A 23836-nucleotide genomic window follows, 5' to 3' on the forward strand; every position below is an offset into this window, starting at 1 on the left:
GCACAAGGCATGGTACTCCTGACTGTCCATACAGGGAACCACCAGACATCCTCTTCTGAATTCAGTCATGAATTTCCTAACGTGCTGTCTGGCACCTGCAGAGAAGAGCCATGCAGTGATGGCCCCAAACAGCATCTGGGTGCTGACTATATGGATAGAGCAGTGGCCACAACAAGCAGAGTCAGGGCAGAGGCAGCAGCGAGATGGGGGGTACTAATCAACTTGAGCCCTGTGTCTCACACCCAGACTGCACTTGTACACTGGCCAATCAGGAAGCCGCTGAGCTGTCAAATAGCTGCTGGGATGCAGGATAAATCACAGAGAACAGTCTGAAGGAAAACACACCAGGCAAAGGGGTTTCCTCTGGTTGTGAACCACGCCAACTTGGTCCTCTCAGCAGGTCAGCAGAGGCAGCCTTGCAAAAGGAGATGGACAGAAGACTCCGGAGACCAACCAAGTAGAGAAGAACATGACAGTTGTGCTGTGTCATCTGAAGAGCTCTAAGTAGACGCAAATGCGCAAGGTGGACCGCTCTCCAGTGTACACACTGTTACCAAATAAGGCAAACAGTTTTTTAAGGGGCATCACTGCAGTGTGGAGGGGCCTGGGTTCCTTTCCAATCTCTCCAGTTGCAATGCAAGCTGAGATCCAGCCCCTTGAATGGGACAAGAGATTTCACTGTGGGTTGGACAGAGTAGAGCCCTCCCACCCAAGGATTTACATCACCAGAGTAGCTCAATCTGTGAAGAAAGTTAGTGACATTCTGCTTTATGTCCAGCGTTCACACCTGACAAACTGAGTGAAATGGGTGCATGCACACTTTTGGGGCTGGACCACATGACCTGGAACTTCCAGGCTTCATTTTATGATTTTTCTGAGTTACTAAGCAGTATGGAGTGTTTCAACATTTAGCATATGGCTACGCATGAAGGCTGAACACATGGAACATCTCTACAGAATCATCTATCCAGGGTACAAAAAACAAGGAACCTTTTGGGAAGCCCCCTCCCCCCCCAAGAAAACCCAAAAAACAAAATTCAAATACAAGATAATGGTTCTTAATGGTTCTTCATAGAAGAGGTGGCAAACCTACTTTTCTACTTATCGTCTGATAGATGCTTATTCAGTGTGATTCAAAATTTACACACACATATTTTCCTTAGAAATTCTCTTGAGGGTTGACACACTGGGTTACCAAATAAGCTTGTTACAAAAGCTCCATTCTTCTATCATCTCAAAAAAATGAGGAATCTTGTCCAGTGAAATGGTGCTGAAATGAGGATGGTAAGTACATGTCTTGGACTTCATCTGTACCAGATGAGGCTTTGATTTGTTAGGAACCTAAGCCAGTTGCCTATGAAATGTCACTTGAATGTTGCCATTACGTACTGCCTTTAAGGGTGGTTGTCAACATTTCTGAAATTACTCTCCAAAGCTTATGTTTGCCCATTTCCTATTCTCCTGGTGCCTTTCAATTTTCTATGATCTCTATAACTGCCAACAGAAACTGATGGCTGATCTTGTCAACTTGACTACATCTGGAGTCTACTTAAATCCAGACAGCTTGACACCGTGAACAATTTTCTTGATTGGATCATCTGAGGTTGGCAAGCAAAATCTGGGTCACACCTGGTAGCACCCCACATAAAAGGAAAAAAAAAAAAAGCTTTCGCTTTTTGCCTGTTTGCCCTTACTCTCACTGGCTAGCTCCTTACTTCTGCTGCCGAGGTATTACTTCCTTTGCTGGTATTAGAACCTACTAGTTCAGGATTCCAGCCGAGACCAAAGACATGCTGAGACATCCACTGAACAACTCTTGGATTTTTGGCCTCTCCACTGAGAGACACCTAGGGTTAGACTAGCCAGACCACAGCCTCTAAAGTCATTCTAATGAAGTCCCTTTTAAAGCGTACTTGTAGGTACACTCCATGGGTTCTGATTCTCTAGAAAAACCTGACTAATACAGTGATGTCGTCTCCACAGGGTTAGATTCCTCCTTCTGTTAAGTGTTGTTATAAAGCCGGATTTGACTTCCTTGAGCTCACTCAGTTAAACACCTTACTCATTGTCTCAGACATTTCCCCTGACCCCTCCTTTAAACTTCTATTCCTTTATAAGCTGTAAACCCTGATGCCATTTTGATGCTATTTTCACTGCTCTGCGTGTGTCTACTTCCAAGCTTGGTGCTGATTTTCATCACCTTAAAACCCCAGCCTCTCACCGCCCGGAAGCTCTCCTGAAGTTTAATTCCCTTTGGGCTTCTGAAAACCTGCAGTCATGGTTAGGCAACTGCCTTTTAAGAGTGACTCTTCTGAAATCAGACTTCCTGAAACTTACAGATAATTTGCCACTAGTCACAGTAAACGTTCTCTTTCCATGAATTCTCCTTTCCCAGGAAGCATGGATGCTCTGCAAGTAGTCAGGAAGGAAAGGTTAGCCAACGTGTAGTGGCCAGATCAGACTGCTGGTCCAGACAGACAGTTCTTACAGATAGATTCGGGAAGACGACGAGGCCAAGGGATGCAGGTGATTTACTTTCACCCTAATTAAGCCTCTATTCTTTCCTTTGGCAAAGTTTGGAAGAAACTAAAAACCAGAATAAAGTGCCTAAAATGGTTTACCCAAAAGACTACTGTACTTTAGTAGCTTAGCATCTACTTTTATTACCTGGACTCTATCACATTTAAGGTGTTCCACGTCTCTTTGGTTCAAGCAGCAGTAAAAGGTAAGTACACATTTTAACTGACCATGAAAAGATTGTTTTATTCCATGAAAATATTCTCAACAGAGAACACTATCATAAACAAGGCTTTTTACCATTAAGAAATCAATATGTGCACAAAGTGGAAATTACTATGAAATTAAGAGATTTCTTTTAGACAACTCACATGTTCAAAGTTTAAGAATGGTTTAAGAATGACTTAAAAACTGTGCAAGTACAAGTGTCTTCAAATGTTATAACCCATATACAGGTTGCACTACTCCACATGAAGGAACTTGCCTACTATGGAAGCAAACACCAGCTTTAGAAAAACACACAGTAGCTTGAAAAGAACAGTCTTTACAAGAAAGCTTTGAACTTTGCCCTCTGTGATTGTTAGTCAGAAAAACATTAAGCACGTCAGTCTTTGTACAGAAGACAAACACAGCCAGGTCACATTTCCTTCTCATTGCTAACTTCTGAAATAAAAATAGCACTACTTTTTAAAACTACTTCATGTAGTCTGTCAGTATAGAATAATGTCACATTATATAAATAACCCTGTAACGAGATTTAATATCTAAAACTGTATAGTTTACTAGCCTCAAAGGTAATATACTCTATGTCAGCTGCATAACAGTGGTGTCCTTGATCTTATGAAGGCATTCATGTTCACACAATTGTCATTCAGCTTTAGCATAACTGGTAGTATGGTTCAAATAGCGTTGGAAAAAATTATTAAAGCAGTCACACGGTTTCTAAAATATTGCTTGAAATCCAATAATACACAGAACATTTCACATTCTCTTTCTCCCCTCAAAACAGTAGAGAACAAAATGAATGGAGCTTCAGTGGTACAAATAACCCTCCCACCCCACCCACCTCCCTGTTACAAGACCACTAAGAAATTAGTTCTGATACAAGCCATTAACAGAATCACAAATTCGCGGCAGGACACATGAGCAATGAGGGCACTAACGACAATCGTATTTACAAGTATAAACATACAGAAATTCCCATTTTACAAGTAAAAGTGCACATAGATCATTACAAAGTTTCACTAAATTTTATCTGGTTCAAACAAAAGCGTCACTTGGAAACAGACCATCATTAAAATAATCAAAGGAGATCGTTACCACCCCGTTAAAAGATGAAGGGAGAAGGTCCATCAAACTTCTCATAAATACACCGATGAAAGTAAAATGGACTCAGACAGGTCTTTAGTTTGATCCATGAATTGAAGATGCACCACTGCACATGGTAGAGCTCTAGAAGCCACCTACCGAGGCTACATCACAGCTGCGGAGGTGCCACAGTTAGAGGCGGAGCACTGAGCTGGCACATGAAGCCCTTTGTGGGATACTGTAGTGGTAGTGTTGGCAATAAACAGATTTAGGCACTCGATTTTAAGGCAGCATTTGAATGGAAGCAGCTGACTTTTGACAATAGTCCCTTCGGTGTTATTATGCCAGGACTTCAGTGCTGACCAGATTCTCCCAGACTGAGGTGCTGAAGATGTGTCATATTTCAGAGTCTTTAACTGGGCTGTAGGCTAGAGCAGAGATGTTTTCTTTTTCTTATCATAAATACTTCAGGTTCACAGACTATGTCTTCATGTCAAAACTGGAATGTTTGCAGTGGGGAAGTTTTAGCAGCATACACAAATACTAAGATGGAAACATTAGTGCTGAGGTGTCTGACAAAGTGATTTGCACTACAAATGCAAAATGAAACAAAGCTTTGACAAGAACAGGGGATTACAGAGACATGCCTGAAAACTCTAAGCCCAGATCACTCTAGACATGCAACAGGATGTTAAGCAAGCACAGAGGTGGTGCAGGCAGACGGTGACATGGTAAGGGCTCTAACAGACGACAAGTCTAGAAGCCAATTAAACAGAGCTGATCAGATGACAGTCCTAATGGACAGCCCAAAATAAGACAAACTTTAAGACAGCTCTGTATTCTTTCTGATTTGGTATCAGTAAATGAAAAAAGAGGTCAGCCATTGCTGGCTTTTCTTTTCCTTCTTCTATGTGAACTGTGGACTAGGAATTTAAGGACTGGTACTAGAATGACTTTTTAATGTATGGAAATGCTAATGAAGTTAGTAAAAAAAATCTGCATGCATTCATGCAACTTGCTTCTCTCTCTCTTTCAGCCTGACAACTCTAATACCCTCCCCCAAAGCAGCTGCATGTAACCTCCTTCAACATCTTGCCCATTTCCTCAGAAACCCTCTTCAGGAACCTGCAGTCCAGGAGGAAAAAGAAAAAAACAATTACTGAAGACCTTTGGTAAGACCAAAAGGGGCATTCAGTTTAAAGTGTCTGTCCCAAATGTACCTAAAATCATTTTATAGTCAGTTACTAAACACACCAGAGAACTCTGAAACACAAGATGATCAAAGGCCAGTGTTACTGCCTTCTCCCTTTATCTCCTCACTCAACTAACAAGGATGTGGTCACATGACAACTACACTATACAGCTCCTGACTGGACAAATTCCAACAGATGCTTTTGGCAATACATTAGAAAAGAGGTACCTACTCTGACAGTCGACAATCCAGCTAAAACGAAGCCCTCAACGGTGGTAGAGATCTTCCTTCATCTCAGTAAAACACCTGTCTCCTGTTCCCCTCTAAGAACACGCCTACCACACTTTCTTCCTTTATTCCAGACTGTCCTTTACCTCCACTGAGTTAGACTCAACTTCTCCTATGAGTAACTGCCAGAAACTAAATGAACACTAATGAGATATTTCTAAAAGACACTTTCAAGTGAAAAGTACAAGCGTAAGATTAGCTTGGAATAAACTCTGTACAACATTGAAAATTACCAGTAAACCTGAAAATATTTTCAGGTCTCAATGCTGTTTTATCCGAATACAAGCTCCACCAGGTGACTTATGCTTCAATCCCTAGATGTGCTCATATTAAATAGATTATATACTAGGTATTCACTTTCTTTCTTTAGGAAGCCAAGTTAAGAATAGCAAGGAAAATGACTGTTATTTTACCTAATTATCCAACTGTTACTTCTCTCCCTAGAACCTGAAGCTATTACGTCCAAGCTCCTGAGAGTCAGCTTTCTGCAGTTCAGAGCAGGTTTATTTTAATCCATAAGTCACTGTTGTTTCTGAGGTGAAGGGGGCAGGGAACATTCTACCTATGATTCTCGCCTAATAATCAAATCTATTATTTATAAGGCAGAAAAGCACACATCCTTTACACACACTTAGGCAGGACAGAAAGCAAAAGGCATCGATTAAGCTTCCACACCAGCATCACAGGCGTCAAAGAGTTTCTGGTGGCAGTATTCACACTCTGATCAAGCCTGCACTCAGCTCACATAGTGAACAATGCATCAGAATGCCTTAACACTTGGGTTTCTGACCTGTTGAATGTGTTGTCGTTTTACGTGTACATGGCACAAACTGCCTGGTTAGTTAGATATAAGTTACTGCACCTTTACTGTTTTTCTCTAGAGTTACATCTATGTATGTTGTGGGAACGTAGCCTTCTTCACCGTTCTGTCTCCGAGCTCTTGTCCATCCATCACCTTTGTCCTCCTCAATAATGTACAGAACTTCACCTTCTTTCATTGCCAGAGTACCTTCATTATGCCCTAGGTGAAAAGTTTTCAAAGCATACGCAGCATTAAAGCATTGCAATAATGTTAATAAAAGTTATAGATACAACATACTACTAAACATGAACTACTACATTTCATCATCCCTAGATGCAAGAGCCCACAGATTGCCACAGCAGCACCCTTTCTGTGATGCTTTCTAGTTTACTCAACTCATCACACACATTCTCATCTGAACTACTTAATAAGCCTGTGAGGTGGGCTACAATCACCCGCTGCATAACAGACTCAGCAACTATGTAATGTGACAGGGTAGTCTAACCAATTTACAATTCTAATTCCTTTCCCAAATTTAAGTTGTGTTCCTATCTAAAAACTTGATGAAGTATGAATCAGAAAATAGTACCCATGAGAGAGGGTGAAAGACAGAGTATATACAGAAGAGATCCTTGGAGCAAGCTGGCTAGCCAGATCAGCTGTAGTAGGAAGCTCTGCATTCTATTCAAAGACTCTTGAATAAGATCAAAGAGTAACTGAGGATGAGTCCTGACATCAGTTTCAGGCCTCCGTTTGAACAAGCACCCATGTACATGTATGTGTAAACATGCACATATGTATACCACACATACACATGAAAACAGAAACCATATTGTATGTGTGTGTGTGAGTGAGCGAGCATGTGACAGGGCGTAAGTGTGGCGGCCAGAACACCTTCAGGTATCTCTTCTCTTCTCATGGGGATTCCCAGGAACAAACTTAGGTCCTCAGGAAAGGCAGCAGGGGTCTTTATTCACTAACAGATCTTCCTATCCCTTTAAATACATTCTCTAAAAATAAAGAGTAACTAAAGATTTCACTCAATTGTAACCCTAACACATGGAGAAGGGTGATAAATTACAGAACATTTTATAACTGTTGATGGAAGTGTCACTCTGCTCTTCTGTTAGCTGAAGAGGACTTTGTTTTTTAAGAGTCCTAGAGAAGGAAAAAACTAAATGACTGCAGAGAGAGCCACACCACCTCTTCCCAGTTTTCAGCCCATTCTCCAGCCACCACATCGCAGGAGAAGGCACTATAGTCAGTAGCAGCCCTGACCACTGCTCTGCTCTTATTGGACAGGAAGCCCACAGACTCAGCATACAATAGACAGCATCCAGCTGTGCCTTATGCCCACCCCTCTCTACCATTAGCAACAACAGAGAGTATCAAATGACATCTACAAGCTGTTTGCTCCTGGCTTGGGCCATGTGCTCAAGCTACCACAGCTCTGTTATGCACATGTGAGTGTAAGATCTAGGATCTAGAGCTGTAGGTCATCATCCATGTTAGGATCTGGCAGCATTTCAATTTAGTTGTGTGTGCAAATGTGTGTTGGGGGATATATTTATAACACAGTTAAAACAAAACTATACAATTACTGAACCAGGAATGTAATTTTCTGACAATGTATCACTTAGCCACTTAGCTAAGGATACTAAAGTATCACTTACTTTTGACTTTGAAGAATCAACTTTACCAAATATTATATATTATGATCATCACATCAGGGAGGGGACTGTGCAGGGGAGAGGGAGAGGATGGAAAGAGGAGGGATCAAGTTGGGGGGAGGGGAGCGGACAGAGGGAGAGACTACAGCCTGAGACCCATGCCATGAGAGGGAGTCCACCCCTGACACTTTTAATGATACTCTGCTATGCTTGCAGACAGGAGCCTAGCATAAATGCATAACTGTCATTAGAGAGGCTTCACCCAGCAACTGTTAGAAACAGATGTAGAGACCCACAGTCAGACATTAGGCAGAGCTTGGAGAGTCCTTTAGAAGAGGGGAAAGGTTTGAAGGCACCAGAGAGGTCAAGGACACCACAAGAAAACCTACAGAATCAACAAACTGGAGCCCAGAGAGGCTCAAAGAGACTGAATTGCTAGTCAGAGTGCATGCATGAGATGAACCTAAGCCCTCTGCACATATATACCACGTAAACAGCTCGGTCTGTGGGAGTTCTAACAACGGGAGGGAGCCTGGGCTGTCTCTGACTCTTGCCTGCCTTTGGATCCCTTCCCCTAACTGTGCTGCCTTGTCTAAGCTCAACAAGAGAATAGATGCCTAATTTTTCTACATCTTGATATGTCAAGGCTGGCTGATATCCATGGGAAGCCTCTCCTTTTCTGAGGAGGAAGGGGGGGGAAGGGAAGTGAGGTAAGGTGAGAGAAAGGGACGACAGGAGGGAGAGGAAGCCATCAGAATGTTAAGGAAATAAACATCATCATCATCATCATCATACCATCAAAAGGGTAGATAGCTTTGCAGTGTCCAATTGCAGGCAGGGGATCATCATCTTCGAACTCATCATCAAACTCACTGTGGTGACCATGTTGCTGGGGTGGCCCACGAACTTCTTGGTTTGCATCATCGGTGTAACTTCCCTCAGGGCTAAAAACCATTTAAGTATCTCTGATCAGGTATTGCAAACACAAGAACGCTTTGTATATTATTTATAAGTTGATCTCAGGAGAAATTAGGTGTCAGTGACATACTTCTATATTGAGCCCTATTTTCAAACATTAACTATGCAAACTGAATGTGGTATGATTCTTCACTCAATTTCCTGAAGTAAACACTTCAAAGATCCATGTGCATGTAGGCGAGCAGCTCACTAGTGGTCCTGCAGAGCAGACAGAAGGACTCTGCCCAGGACTGCCCTAAGAGAATCTCACTTCTTTCTCTCCTTTAACCTGGAGGAAAACTGCAAGCTTTAAAAAAAAAAATTAAGAAAAAAAAAAAAATCAGATGTAACTTTAAATCTAGCTCAGGAGGAAGAATAGCCAAGAGGTAGAGAAAAAAATTGAGTTCTATGAAGATTATCTATGCTACCTCTTAAAGTATTTAATGAAGCAAAATTTTATTCCAAGACAGTATAAGAATTCATTTTGCTTAAAACCAAGACTCCAAATTCTAATAAAATGAATTCTAATTGATTAAAGGAAATTAGTATGTTAGAAAAAATCCAAAAAAATGGATTTCGTGTGTGTGTGTGTGGTATATGTGCACACACAGACCCCTCTCCCTCCAACACCCTAGCAGCATACCTAGGTAAGTAGAAAACCACATTTTAAATTACACATTCTAGAAAAATCCACTTAACCTGGGGTTTTAACCTAATAACAAAGCCCAGTGACCTAGAGCTCTCTTTTCTTTTCTGGAATCAGAGCAGCTGGCCGGGAGGCACACGATCAAGGGTTTTACCATTACACGCCTTACACCAGTTCCTTCAGCACTGACAACCAGATACAATGGGCATTTTTACTTCCATTTTATGTTTTTAGAAAATTGAGATAGGAAATATAAAAAAATGAGCCTGCTCAAATTATGCTGTAATGATTAGACCAATATTTGATATTAAGCCAATCAAATTTTCTTAAAGATGAAGCACAGTTTACTGATTATCTTACAATAGGAAAAACCAAAACTAAATACAGCATACTAAGGAGGAAATGTCACAAGTAACATTTACAAGCAGACCTTGAGGAAAGCTAAGTTGAAAACTGTGCAAACTAGTAAGATGTAACTCCTTTTCTTCTTCATCAAACTCTAAGCAATTTGACAGCATTTTGGGGGTGGGGGGGGTGTCATAAGCTATCCATCTCCACATACACCTTAGTGGAATCTCTCCCATCCCTGGTGTTCCTGCTAGGGTTTGTTTTTTTGGTATTTTTCTTGTTTTGTTTTGTGATATTGTTTTGTGATATTGCTGTTATTTTTTATTCTTAGGTGCTCATGAATGTGATAAGACTAGAATTGAACAAAATTTCCTATTTTACCTACAACTATTACCTAATATACAGAACAGTTTCAAAGACAGAAGTTATTTGATAAAGTTAGTAATGGTGAGAAAACTGAGAAAAAAGAACATTAAATGATTACTAAAGTTAAAAATAAAAATTAAACAGAACAAACCCTTACCTTTCTCGCCCCTGTGTTACAAGATGATTTATGTCACTGCTGTGTCTTCTGTCTCCTCTTACACCTGTTTTGCCTTCAACTTCAGAGAGCCATGCCTTCAGAAAAAAGACAAAACACCAGATAGGTCAGTAAGTTTGAAAGTTCCTAAGGAACCCTGAATTTAAATGCACGTGGAGACTTTATGATTCTTAGAGAAATTTTATTCCAATGTATATAGTGATTAGGTTTATAGTTGACTTTTTTGTTTCTTGTTTTGGTTTTGTTTCTTTGTAGACAGAGTTTCTCTGTGTACTCTTGTCTGTCCTGGAACTTGCTCAGTCCGGACTGGCCTCAAACTCAGAGATCCACCTGTCTCAATCTGGAATTAAAGGTCACCACTGCCTGGCCTTTTATAGTTGATTTTTAAAAATAGTATGTTTAGTTTCATATGAAAGTTCAAATAACAAAATGAGTAGGCTGTTAGTTTGTTAATTATATATCATAATAATGATACTATCAGTTCATACATTTTAAACTTATATTGTTATATATCTGTCAAAATCAAAACTATCGCAATAAAGTCTATAAAATATTTTAAAATGCACTTTCATTTCAGAATGCTGAGTTAACAAACGTACCTCATTCTTGTGGATTTCCATTCGTAAGCGGTCAATGTTATTCATGGTCTCTGCTAATTTAGGCTGCAGACTTCCTGGATCCCCCATCTGTGGATTTTTCTCATACACATCCTTCATTTTGTTGAGTGCTTCTCTGAGAAACAAAAGGAAACCACAAAATTAAACATCCACTTCATGTGCTTTCAGAGTTCCATTTATCTTTAGAGAGTCAAGTTTATCTGAACCTTAAAAAGTCACAATTCTACATTTGGACAAATATATCCTAATTAAAGACAATTTGTGCAAGGCTGTGTGTGTGTGTGTGTGTGTGTGTGTGTGTGTGACTATGTACATACAGTCAATAATTTAAGGAAAGACTTTTAAAATGTGTATTGCTTGAGTATTTACATTTAAAAGACTTCTAACAGAAACATTTCTCATGTCTTACTATATTATATATTACTTATATATAAATGACCTTAGTAAACTGCTGGTTTCATTGTTTCTCACACCAAATTCATTAGTTTGCTTTGCTTTGAGACAGGGTCTCACTAGATAGTCCAGGCCGGCCTTTAACTCTTTATCTTCCTAACCTGTGCCACCATGCCTGGCTCTAGAGCAAACTCATTTCTTTATTAGCATTATTCTGCCAGCATCCCTTATCTCATCCTCACAGCATCACTCTCCTCCTACTCATCTGTGCTGGAAATAGTAACACCATCTTTAACCGTGCACCCCCTTCAGCTATTTGCCAGTTCCTGGTAGCCTGCCTCCTCTTCTCTAGTCACGTTACCGGAGATTATGCCCAATCAGTTCTCCCTGATGCTAGCCCCGACACTGTTGACTAGTACTCCTTCATAGTCTGTTCCTGCCTAACCTAAGGCTTCTGCTTCCTTTTCTTCTCCTCCTCCTCACCTCTGCTTTCTTATCAATCATTCACTGGCTTCTTCTTTGTTCAACTTTTAAATGTCTGTTATATAAATGACAAGGTTTTTCTCATCTCATCCTACACTCCTCTTTAGAATGTTTTGATCTTCAGTTGATTCTGCAGTGTCTGTCTCCATGTTTTTAAGTTCTAGATGTATAGCTCCACACTCACCTAGACACTTTCCATGTGGAATTTTCACAAAACATAAGCAAAATCTTTACTTTCACCCAAACCTCTTTTTCTTTTTCAATTAATTTTATAGCTCTCTCAGAATCTACAAGTTAGTTTCACAACAACTTTCCTTGTCTCCTCTGCTGATCTCCTCAGATACAAGGCTGGGTGACCTTTAGAACAGTTGCTAATGTGCTATCACCCAGCTGAAATTGCTAGACCCCTACCCCCACTACCAGCAGAATGGGACAAGTAGTTAAGACTTTCCCTAACTCATTCTTTTTTCCTTATCCTATTACCTCACTTACACAATTTCTAACCAAGCTCCATCTCTCCATTTATACAGAAAGAGCAACCTCGGATGGCTAAAGAATTTAATGACATGTTTCATGTAAAATGCTTGATGTGTACTTATGATAATAATCCCTCAACCAATACTGAACTCAATTTATACATTAAAAAGTATATAAAATAGATGAGGTGGTTGGTGCTGGCAAAACTACTTTTGACAACAAATTACCATGTTTTGGGTTTCTGTTTTGTTTTTACAAATTTGTGGAATTCTAAGAGGGACTAACAAAATGCTATAATTAAAACAAAAACCAACTAACCAACCAACAAAAACTTGACATTTGATTTTTACTTATCTTTTATGTAAACCATAATGTTTTCTAGTTTAGGTAATGTACTTTTCCCTAAAACAAATCAACAAAGATGTGTCAAGGGCTGGAGAGATGACTCAGAAGTTAAAAATCACTGACTGCTCTTTCGGAGGACCCAGGTTCTATTCCCAGTATCCACACAGAAGCTCACAACCATTTCTAACCCCAGTTCCAGGGGTCTGCTGGCCTCCACAGGCACCAGGCATACAGGTGGTACATAGATATACATGCATATCAAACACTCATATATATAATGAAATAAAAAAAATTCCAAACATTTTAATAAGTGTTTCAATTGGGATATAGGATTTGAGGGAATGATAGGATTAAACTCGGGTCCTCATGAATCTAGGCAAGCAGTCTTCCCACTCAATTACCCCCAGCCAGAACCAACGATTTGGGAGCACTCTATGTGTCAGTGTACACATCATTCATTAGTTCCAGAAGGGAGAGCAATGAGGGAGGGGCTCAAGGAAACACTACTTTTGATCTGCTTCCTTCTGCAGCCCTCGGTTAAGCTCGTCAATGCGTTGCTGTAACTTCTTACGCCTCTGCTCTGGTGGCAAGTGACTGAAATCTTCTAGTGCTGGGCCCTGAAAAGAGAGTCTAAATCATTATTAAGACATTTTCAGATATTTTGTTTTTTAACATTACCTTTTTTATAAATGAAGCAACTAACTTCTATTTTTATTTAGCCTCAACTTAAAAAAAAATCTATATAGCTGTATTAGCAAAGATCAAAGCTTAAATTTCATATTTATAAAAACATGAAAATAGGCAGGAAAAAAATCTTACCAGATATAGGTAATTAATAACTTTATCACATTATTTCAAGTCTTGACAGTTAAAATGAATACACACAAGTCTTCTTACAGCAACAACAAAATGGGAACACACAACAATTCTCACTTATATTATTTAACTACTTTGTATGTACTCTTACATAGAATCTTAAGGAAAAAGATCGTCATGACATTTAGAATGCCATGAATATGCTAAATAAAAATATGAGATTCATAACTGAGCAACATAAGCAACTTACCTCATGAAGACAACAAATTAAAGTATACTTCAATACTGCAGTTAGTTTTTGAATGATTATATTTTCTAGACCACTCTTTGGAAACAAATTAAAATCTGATCATGAAAAAATTAAAGGTATAGTCTACAGATCAGAAATTATACACATGGAATACACTTCTGGTCTTATGTAAAACCAAATGACAGACTTCAGTTGTTTTTTCTTGTTGTTGTTTTTTTTTGTTTTTTGTTTTTTTTTTTTGGTTTTTCGAGACAGGGTTTCTCTGTATAGTCCTGGCTGTCCTGGAACTCACTTGGTAGACCAGGCTGGCCTTGAACTCATGATCCTCCTGCCTCTGCCTCCTTCAGCAAATCCTGCCGGCGTGCGCCACCACATATAACCCATTTTCTCTGTCTCCCTCTTCTCTGGGTGAAACAGCAGGCTCTAACTATAGTGTGTAACTCACACTCAGATGCTTCCGCCTCAGTGTCCCCAGTACTGCCCTTATAAGCACGTGACACCATGCCCAGGCTCCATGCAGTCCTTTAGGGAACATTCCTCATCAGAAAGGTTTTAATGCTTTTGAATCTCGGTGAATTACATGTTAGTATAAAGGTGCAGATTTCTCTATCATAATGTCTTTTTCCTGAAGCCCATGCCTCACTCTGTAGCCCAGCCTAGCCCTAAACTCCCAGTTCTGGTCTTAGTTTCCTGGTGTTGGGGTTGCAGGAGTGTGTCTGTCACCACACTCAGTCCCATTTTCCTCTTAAATGTCATTTTAGTCACTGTTAATTCAGCTACATTATATAGATTATAGGAGAACCATTATTAACTATTGAATCCATTTAACATAACCTGTATTAGTATATTAATTCCAAAAATAATACTTATTCTTTACTTTTCTCAAAATGGTTGAATATGAGTATTATTCTCAATTTTTTAAGTGCTACTGAGACAAGCTTTCAAAATTAATTGCATTCTTTCTTTCTGGTCTACTTACGTCTTTAACAGATGCTTAATAGCTTGAATTTTACCAGTTACAAGGACATTCTGTTCACTTTTTAATTACTGTATTTGAATAATGGGTGATTTCCCACCTCCATCTATCTCTATATACCTTGTTCCTGCAGAGGCCAAAAGAGAGCATAGGATTTTGTCTAGAACTTAAATTCCAGACAGTTGTGAGCTACCATGGGAGTGCTGGCAATGGAACCTGGGTCCTCTGTAAGAGCAGCTAGTGGTCTTAATGACCAAGCCTCCTCTCCACACCCATGTCATTTACTTTTAAACAAAAGGAAACCCATTTACAGGAAAAACCATGATCAAATGATACCATTAATTAATAACAAGTACCTCCAACACTCTTTCCACAGTGGCCCATAGACTATGGGCATTCAACAACCACTAAAAGTGGGGCCACTGTTTAAGTGGCTTTTTATATCAGGTACTGTCAATCAACCAAACCTAAACTAAATGAGCAAAATTTCCTATATAAAATTCCTTTAAACTTACTAGCTAATGACCAATGTAATTTACCAGATTCATTTTAATTTGGGCCCCAGGGATTATACTATCATGTAACAGTATAAAGATAACTTACTTTCTATTTTGAAAAATAATTCTGAAAATAGTTTAAGGAAATGAAACATATATTTCAGTTTAATAGGCTTTGGGGGGAGTTATAACTGGTCATTATTAATAGGTAAATCTCTAAATATCTGTGTAACACTAATGAATTTATTACTTAATAACTGACACCTAATATTTTAACAATAGGAATCAAGACACGTGCACTCCTAACATCTCATTTCAACACGGTAATACATTCTTACATAAGAACATGAAGTAATTCCATTATATTTACTAATAACTTCAAAAAGCCATGCAAGGCATTTAACAACCTGTCTTTGGGGGGAGTTATAACTGGTCATTATTAATAGGTAAATCTCTAAATATCTGTGTAACACTAATGAATTTATTACTTAATAACTGACACCTAATATTTTAACAATAGGAATCAAGACACGTGCACTCCTAACATCTCATTTCAACACGGTAATACATTCTTACATAAGAACATGAAGTAATTCCATTATATTTACTAATAACTTCAAAAAGCCATGCAAGGCATTTAACAACCTGTCTTATAAACGTCTCAACTAGAAATGTCTAAAACAGTAATCTGCTTTCTACATCTGTGAACATAGCTTTCTATGCAAGCCTCCAATTCTTCTTCAGAATGTAAATCCATCAATTTGTATGAAATAAAGGCATACGGGAACACCTCAAACACAGAGGGATGGGAAACACATACTCACACACACTCTCACACAAAACAGAATACCTTTGCTTCCCAACAAAGAACAAAACCCATTATAAAATTAGCAAAACTTTTTTCTTTTCTGGAAAAACCTAGTAATTCTTATGATAAAGTAAACATTAAATTTGTATGACCTTTTAAAGAAAGTAACTTTTTAAAAAGTGTATTTCTAAATTTTATTTCTGTAAAACATCAACTTTTGCTCTACCATGTAGGTTTAAAATTTTAAAAAAATTAATTCTCTTTGACATTACATGGTCTCTATTCAATAACATTTAAGAATTTGATGAGTTGATGATAGTTAATCACATTATTATCTAATCTATGACACCCAAAGGTATTGGCATATGTTGGACTATGGATTAAATTATTTGAAAAAAATCATACAAGTTGAAATGTGGAATGTACTTTAACACTTGCTCTGAATTAAATCAAACAATGTCTTCGAAATATTTAATGTTGGTATAGTATACAGATCAGCACACAGGGCTTACCATCTTCATCGACCACTGAATAGTTCAATGGAAAACAGAAAGAAATGGTAAATTATTCACATGAAATCATAATACAGAAGATGCAATAACCCATATCTTTTACAATATTAAAATAATGTACACTTTACAATCCAAACAATTATGCCAGAAAAAAAAAAATGTAAGCACATTTGGGAAAGCAAATTGCTTGCACACACACGCAAAAAAAAAAAAAAAAAAAAAGGAAGAAAAAGAAAAAGAAAAGAAAAAAAAAAGAAAAGAAAAAGGAAAGCACACACCGATAATGGGCAGATATTTTCTAAATTTTCTAAAACTCAAAAGAAGTTCATCATCCTGCCGTCGTGTATTTTCTCTTAAGGAGAATTTTGTAAAGGTGTTTACTCACATTGTTCATTTTCAGAAACATTGATATTTGAAATGTGCTAACTGAAAAAGATCAAACGTTAGCCATTTAAATGGAAATTTATGAAATCTTTAAAATCCACAATGTCCTTCTCAATGCCTCACAGAAAGCATGATTTCCTGAAGTTTCATAATCCAAACACTATTTTGGAATTATATATATCAAAGTTTGGTAAGGGTAACATTCTTATGGTGTTATTTTTTTAAAAATAAAAATAACAAGTGAGGTACCCAGTATCAAATTCTCTATATTATTAGGCTCAAAGGTTGAGTTTTGCTTTGAGTTTTCTATTTTTTAGGTTTTATTCTGAAATCAACGTGCCTGAAAAATAGCCCTAAATTTACAATTTCACCCTTTAGCAACCAGAATCCCGAGTTGCCCTTTCAGAAGACACGGCATGAGCAGAGTCTGAAGAGATCAACTATGGGTGCTCTTATGAATCAACATATCACACACCATTCTGACACCAGGATTCTGCAAATGCCCCAGAATGTATCACACATACACAAGTGCACATACACACAGTGGCCTAGAATATTCATCAAACTTTACAAATTTTCACACTCAGCACATCAGCACATTTAGCTAGTCTTAAAATGCCTTCATGCAGGGGCCCGGAGACACACATCAGTGGTGGACGTTTGCCTCACACGTGCAAAGCCATGGGTTCAATCTTCAGTATCCCTCATTAAAAAAAACAAACAAAACAAACAAACAAACAAGAGTCCCTGTTTTCTAAATCATAATTTATTTAAGGAAAGATAATATATGTCAGATAAAATTTTCACATGAAAATTTTAAAGAAATTTAATAAATATCTAGCAAAAATATCTACCCCTTATCTCTGATGAGTTGGCCATGTTTATTAATGATCATGACAAAAAGATGACATTTGCTATCCATTGTCTTTCTAAACTACGCTTAACATTCTTTAGACTGTCAGTACTTTAAAGAAGAAAAAAATTATTTTATTTTGCTATCACAAATTTCATAGTGAGAAAACCATGTAATTAAGAAAAGATATCAATGGTATTCTTAAACACTAACAAAACTGTATATGACAAGGAATAAAATAGCTAACTGAGTTGCCTTATCTTTTATACTAATTTTCACTACTGAATGATATAATTACTTTCCTAATTTATATTTTAATCTTTTAGAGAAAATTGGATAATTATAGCTGAAATAGCAAATGTTTCTATTTTAGTTTATCTAGTTTTACTAAGTAGAAAATAAATTTAAACTCACTGAAAAAGTTCTCTATAAGAACAACATAATTTGGTTTTAATATATGTTCAATGTAAAAGTATCAGATTTTCATACAGAAATAGTTTAGAAACTAAAAAATTTCATATAACCACTTCATCTTAAGAGCGTGCAAAATACAGGAGAACTAACATTAAGTAAAGGAATGAAAACACTCAGGTGTGCTTCATCTTAACACAGGCCAAAACCCCAGGAACTGAATTCTGAAATCTGTAGGATTACGTATAATTAAGACACAAACATGGACTCCTATTATAAGCTAGGTAATTCTATTACTTTAAAAGGGAATGGCTACTAAAACAAAAGAAAGTAGTTATGGAGATTAAAAAAGTGTTAATTTGTGTATTAAGCAGTCGAGTTTCGGTGTACTTTCCACACACCCACTCAGAACTTGAGATCAGAGGAAACTGTAGAACCTTATCCCTCGGAACAGGTCTAGGGGCACAGCTGTCAAACTCAAAATCATCCTTCTGATGTAACATTTTTCAAGTCCTTAATTATAAGACTACGTATACCAGTTTTTGTTTGAAAGTACACATATGTACATGTTTATTATATGTATGTGTTTTAGAAAAGCTACTTAGGAAACACAATATCCAACAAGACAGAAAATAGCTTCTGAACGGAAGGTGCAACTCAGCAGCTAGAAGCTGTCCAAAGACCTACACTTAGCTTAGTGGAATGAAAATCCATGTAAATACACGTTAAAAAAAACAGTTTTTAAGGCCTACATTCTTTGTGGAATTCTTGAATGGAAAGAAAACATCTCTATCTCTAGCATTAATTTTCAAAATATTTGAATATCAAAAGTAAACTTTGAAATATCAATCAAAATATAAAAATTTCAATCCCAAAGATAAACACTTTCCTCCCTGTTCTGTCCTCTAATCCTAAAATATGGACATTTAAGTTTTCCAGAATTATAAAAACAATGTGTGACAATTTAAAGCAACATATGAAAATAAACCTAATAATGGGTAAGATGATAATTTTTAAGTGCTGCTGTTGCAAAATTCTAACTGCAAATTGTTCAATAAGAATGCTACATATTTAATATTCTCTCTCCAGGCCTTATAGTTCTAAATTGCATTAATTTTTCCATATAATTAAATTTACTATGTCTCTCTATGAGAAGCAACTTAAAAATTCTACCTCATAACTAAGGCAAAAGAAATTCCAAATAAACCTCTCACACAAGAATAAACTTCTCTGTGAGGAGCCTTTCTAAGGGTCATGACTGCCTCTATTACCCACACACAGCTAGTGAAGCTGAGGTAAAAGAGTTGAAGGAGACGCTAATACACTGGGCTGGTTGGTCTGTTATTACTGGCATCAGTGAAGTTTGTCATATTGTCTTAATAGTTTAGAATAAAAAATGTGATCTTGCCCTAAACAAATACATTTTGTTTTTCAGGTGTCTAAAATGCACTTTAATTCTGGGAAAAGCTACAAAAAGAAAAGAGAAAGAACACACTATTTGTATATTACTGTTAATGATCTGATGCTATATATGGTTGTCACACCTGTCTTTCAAATGGCCAAACACTCCTATAAATTATTCTAAATTGTAGCTGTATAATTAAGAGCATTACCTAAAATTCAAATATAAAAGTGAAAATATAGCGGACTAGGCAAGTAGTTTAGTGATAGAGTAAGTATTTCATATACACAGGGACCTAGGTTCAATCTTCAAAACCAAAAAAAAAAAAAAAAATTAGTCCTATTAGCATAATGGAGTACCATTAATTTACTAGTAGTTTAACAGTCATTGCTAAGGGACACTGCACTTGAATTTTTCTAGTCTGCACGTTTTCATTTCAGAGTACTATTAAAATACTAGATGTCTAAGGCTGGTCAATTAATAAAAAGCAAAAGGAAAACTCCAGTAAAAAGGTTTATATTTAGTTTAAAAAACAAATTCCATTGAATATTACTTAATAATAACTATTTTATAGGCCTTATAATTTAATAATAGCACTTAGTAAATTAATTTGACATATAAGAATCTGTATTTAATATACTTAATCTTTTTTAATTTTTTTTCGGAGATATCATTTCTCTGTATAACCAAGACTGCTTTTAAACTTCATATGTAACCCAGATTAGCTTCAAATTCTATTCTCCTGCCTCAGCCTTCTAGGTACTGGAATTATAAAGCTGTGTATCACTCACATCAGCTTTTTAGTTTTTTTTATTAAAGTATTAGAAATTATATTTTATGCATCTGAAAGAGGGCATAAAAACAAGCTTGACATTTTACTGTCAATAAAACAAGATTTTATAAAGTTGTTGAAGTCAGCATTAGTGACAAATCATTACAAAGCAACTCCAGTGACAAATTACTGAAAGTCTTAAAAATGTAAATACATTACAAGACAATGGTGGACATATGATTTCACATAAACAAAAAAAGCTAAAATATGACTGTACCCAGCACCCTCTTTATAATACCATTTTTTATGGTTGAACATTTCAAATGTTATAAAGAGGAGTTGTTTTTACTTGAGGGCAGCTATACTTAATTCTGTGGTGATTTTAAACTGTGTCTTTATAGGAGAGCCTTATAATGAGGGTGGAGAGTATTGAAAAGCCACACTACACACACAATTAGGCCATCATGCATTTCAACCCATTATTAAACTTACCCCTCTTTTGAGGCTTCTGAAAGAAGGAATTCTGGGCTTCCCTGTTTTTATTTCATTCATACAATAATGCACGGGCTCAATGGAGAGTGTGAGAAACTGTGACCCATTAGGAGTACTGGATGTGAATAAACTAGTAGGGGTTAAGGGTGGGGACTGTGGCTAATATGGAAATAAAGAAAGGAATCAATAAGCCAAATGTGCATAGTTTGTTGTCCTAAATGAAAATTCTATTTCTGGCAACATACTTTCACAAAATACACTTTAAATAAAGTTTTCTATGAAAATAGAGAGTAAACAAAGTTTTGCTAAAGCTATTATCTTTTAAAAGCCAGTAACTTTTAAACAATACCATTTCATTTTTTTTTTTTACAAACTGATAGATTAAAATAAAGAGTATACAAATTATATTAGAACAATATAACCTAGACTAAAATAATTATTTCTGGATTTCAGCATGTTAGCATCATAATGGATTCATGTAGGTTATATTTAACTTGTACTTGTCAAGAGATAAAGGCATCAACTATAGTTAAAGTTACCACACAAAATACTTCTAAAACTGTATCTGATTACTATAAATAGGCAAAGGCTCCCCCATCCCTAGCTTTCCTCTCAGATCACCTCTTCTTAAACAAGCACTGGTACTCTCATCTCTCTAAGCTGCTCTGGTTCCTCTGCTGTGACCAAGAGAGGTCTCACCACTCAACCTCTTCACTGGACAGTATTATTAAAAGCATAAGTAAAACCCAAGTTACCAATAAATGTGTTTTTAAAGACAGTAGCAGTTAAGATAATTTGAGTTAAATTTTATATACTTTCATATGTCAAGATCTAAGTACTAAATTAATTAAGCACACTTTAAAAATTACAGTGTATCAGACAGAAGGAATACATCTCTCCTTACTGGTACAACACAACCACTAAACCGACAAGAAAGACAAAGCGCTCATGTGTTGAGCTATGTTTGTTTTTTCCAAAAATTACCAGGACATCAAAATCTGGGGCTTGACAAGAAGAGCAAGATTCTCTTAGTTAACTAGAAGTTCCTAAAAGCTGAAGTTAAATCAAAAACACTAAGCCCTTCTCATTAAAATTGTATATGGATAATAAAAGGTTATAGCAGTATGAGCTATAACAGGTAATTTGACACTGATTATCATTTATCCCAACTAAGAATCTCCACTGTAGTAAGCAGTAACAGTAAAACACTGCCTTAGAATTCTGACCTCTATATAAATAAAATTGTAAAAATGTGTAATTTAAGTAGATATTAAAACCCAGTGAATATTCTTCCACATTACTAAGTGCTCAAGGTACAAGACTGTTTTCTAATTAGTGAAAGATTAATTGAATTATTCAAGCTGAATGAAATTATTCCTCTATCAGTCATAAATTATTATCCATTCAACATCTTTTTCAACTTACTAAGTAAGAGTTTGATTAGCATATGGGGATTTTATGTTTTTTTACCTTTGGCTTCTTTCCAAAGAGCCACAGTTTGCCCTTGGCCTTCCCTACTGTGGACTTGGAATCCATCTTGCCACTCTCCTGTTTGGATGCACTGATGGTCCCATCAGAAATGGTTCTATAAATATGCTGACTGTAATCTTCAAATGGAAAGTCTCCTGGAGGTTCAAAGCCAGACTTGAAGGAGTCTACTACCATTTGAGAATCCTATACATAAGAAACAATTTTTTAAAAACAATTTTGTTAACAGTACATTAGCTTTCAAAAAAAATTTAAATAAAAGTTTAAAGAAATAGTTCTATAGTAATAACCAAAGGCTTAAAGAAAATAATTTCTCCCTGAATGTTAGAATAAGCATTTAATATATCAATCCCAAGTGAAAAAATATAACACACACATACTTTGAAACTCAACTAAAGAAACTAAAAAGCCTTCATTATTATTATTATTAAATTTAGGGACTCAATTACAGATAGGCTCTTTGCTAACTTTCACTGAAGGACTTGCTCTGAAGACTTAAGTACATGGCACATATCTGACACTGTTTTCCCCTCAGAATGGCAGTCTACTTGTCCATGCTTCTTAGTAACTCAGCATTTACTGAGAACTGATGAGATCTAAGACTATGTTGCCCTTTGCCTAGGCTGTGATGCTTCTGGCTCTATGTTCTCAAGAACAAGACTGCGCTATGTCCTTGACTGCTGATGCCCTCTTCCTCCTCATCATCACTATTCTACACTGTTTATTGATCAGCTCAAGCACTAACTCTTGCATTCAAGACGGACTACACAAGACCTAACCACATTCTTCTCTAAACTTTCATTAGAATAAGAGCATAATTTAAACACACATAATGTTTATCAAAGGTTATAATCTTGGATTAGAAAAAAATTGGAAAGGAGAGGGCTGCAAGTCTCTTGTAAAGCATAAGAGCTGAACTTACTGTAGGAGTCTAACTTTCTCATAGAGTGTACTAAGAAGCAAGTATTCCTTGGGCTCCTTTCCCAAACCATTTCATTAGTTTCACATGCACAGCTCCACCACATGCACTCGTTCAGAAACAATTATATAGTACTTACTCTTCTTTCATCAACTGATTTTGCTGCAAGAATCATTCCTTCTAAACATTTTGAGATGATAGGAATAACTTTGCGTTCTGAGTCTGCAAACCCTCTGTAACATTCACTGAGTTTAATTGTCCTTCGTTCATCCATTTCTTGTAGTTGCTAGTAATCCAGAATTCAAACAAGAAGGGAAATTCAATTTTCTATTCTGTAGAACCATTAGTGACCTCCCCAAAAAATATTTCTTCCGTATTCACTTTTATTTTTAGACCTTTCAGTGGTGCCATATAGACTTAATAATTCTTACAATCTAAAGCCTGTTAAATAATAAAAGGAGGGAAATACAAGGCTTTTAATACTGATATTAAAAATCATCTAAAACATTAACAACTGGCAACCAGGTCTCTGCTCCACACCTCCTTTACCCTTTTCTCTTGAATTCGGGTAGTTTTATGCTTTCAGAAAATGTTCCATTTAAACACCAAACTCTAGCATTAATCCCTACCCCCTCTTTTAAAGCAATTATCCATAAGACACAAGTCTAAGAT

The 23836-nt window shown here is 36.8% G+C and overlaps 1 protein-coding gene across 4 annotated transcripts in view; it reads right to left on the reverse strand.

Moving 5' to 3' along the window:
* Positions 1–2736: 2736 nt before the first annotated feature.
* Positions 2737–23836, reverse strand: part of Fnbp1l (formin binding protein 1 like) — an 83100-nt gene continuing 62000 nt past the window's right edge. Inside the window, exons 8-17 of one of the 4 annotated variants that reach the window (XM_021195660.2) lie at positions 23304–23450; positions 22228–22431; positions 20758–20916; positions 16444–16458; positions 13092–13201; positions 10869–11001; positions 10252–10346; positions 8573–8721; positions 6168–6326; positions 2737–4950 (exon numbers count right to left, since the gene is read on the reverse strand). In XM_021195660.2, coding sequence (XP_021051319.1) covers positions 4943–4950; positions 6168–6326; positions 8573–8721; positions 10252–10346; positions 10869–11001; positions 13092–13201; positions 16444–16458; positions 20758–20916; positions 22228–22431; positions 23304–23450 — 1179 coding nt within the window. In that variant the 3' untranslated portion in view covers positions 2737–4942. Of the gene's footprint in view, positions 6327–8572; positions 8722–10251; positions 10347–10868; positions 11002–13091; positions 13202–16443; positions 16459–20757; positions 20917–22227; positions 22432–23303; positions 23451–23836 lie in introns of all 4 variants that reach the window. The other 3 variants (XM_029537283.1, XM_029537285.1, XM_029537284.1) reach the window with 3 other exon arrangements.

The sequence above is a fragment of the Mus pahari genome, chromosome 4 (assembly GCF_900095145.1).
Source record: "Mus pahari chromosome 4, PAHARI_EIJ_v1.1, whole genome shotgun sequence".
Classification (NCBI taxonomy): domain Eukaryota; kingdom Metazoa; phylum Chordata; class Mammalia; order Rodentia; family Muridae; genus Mus; species Mus pahari.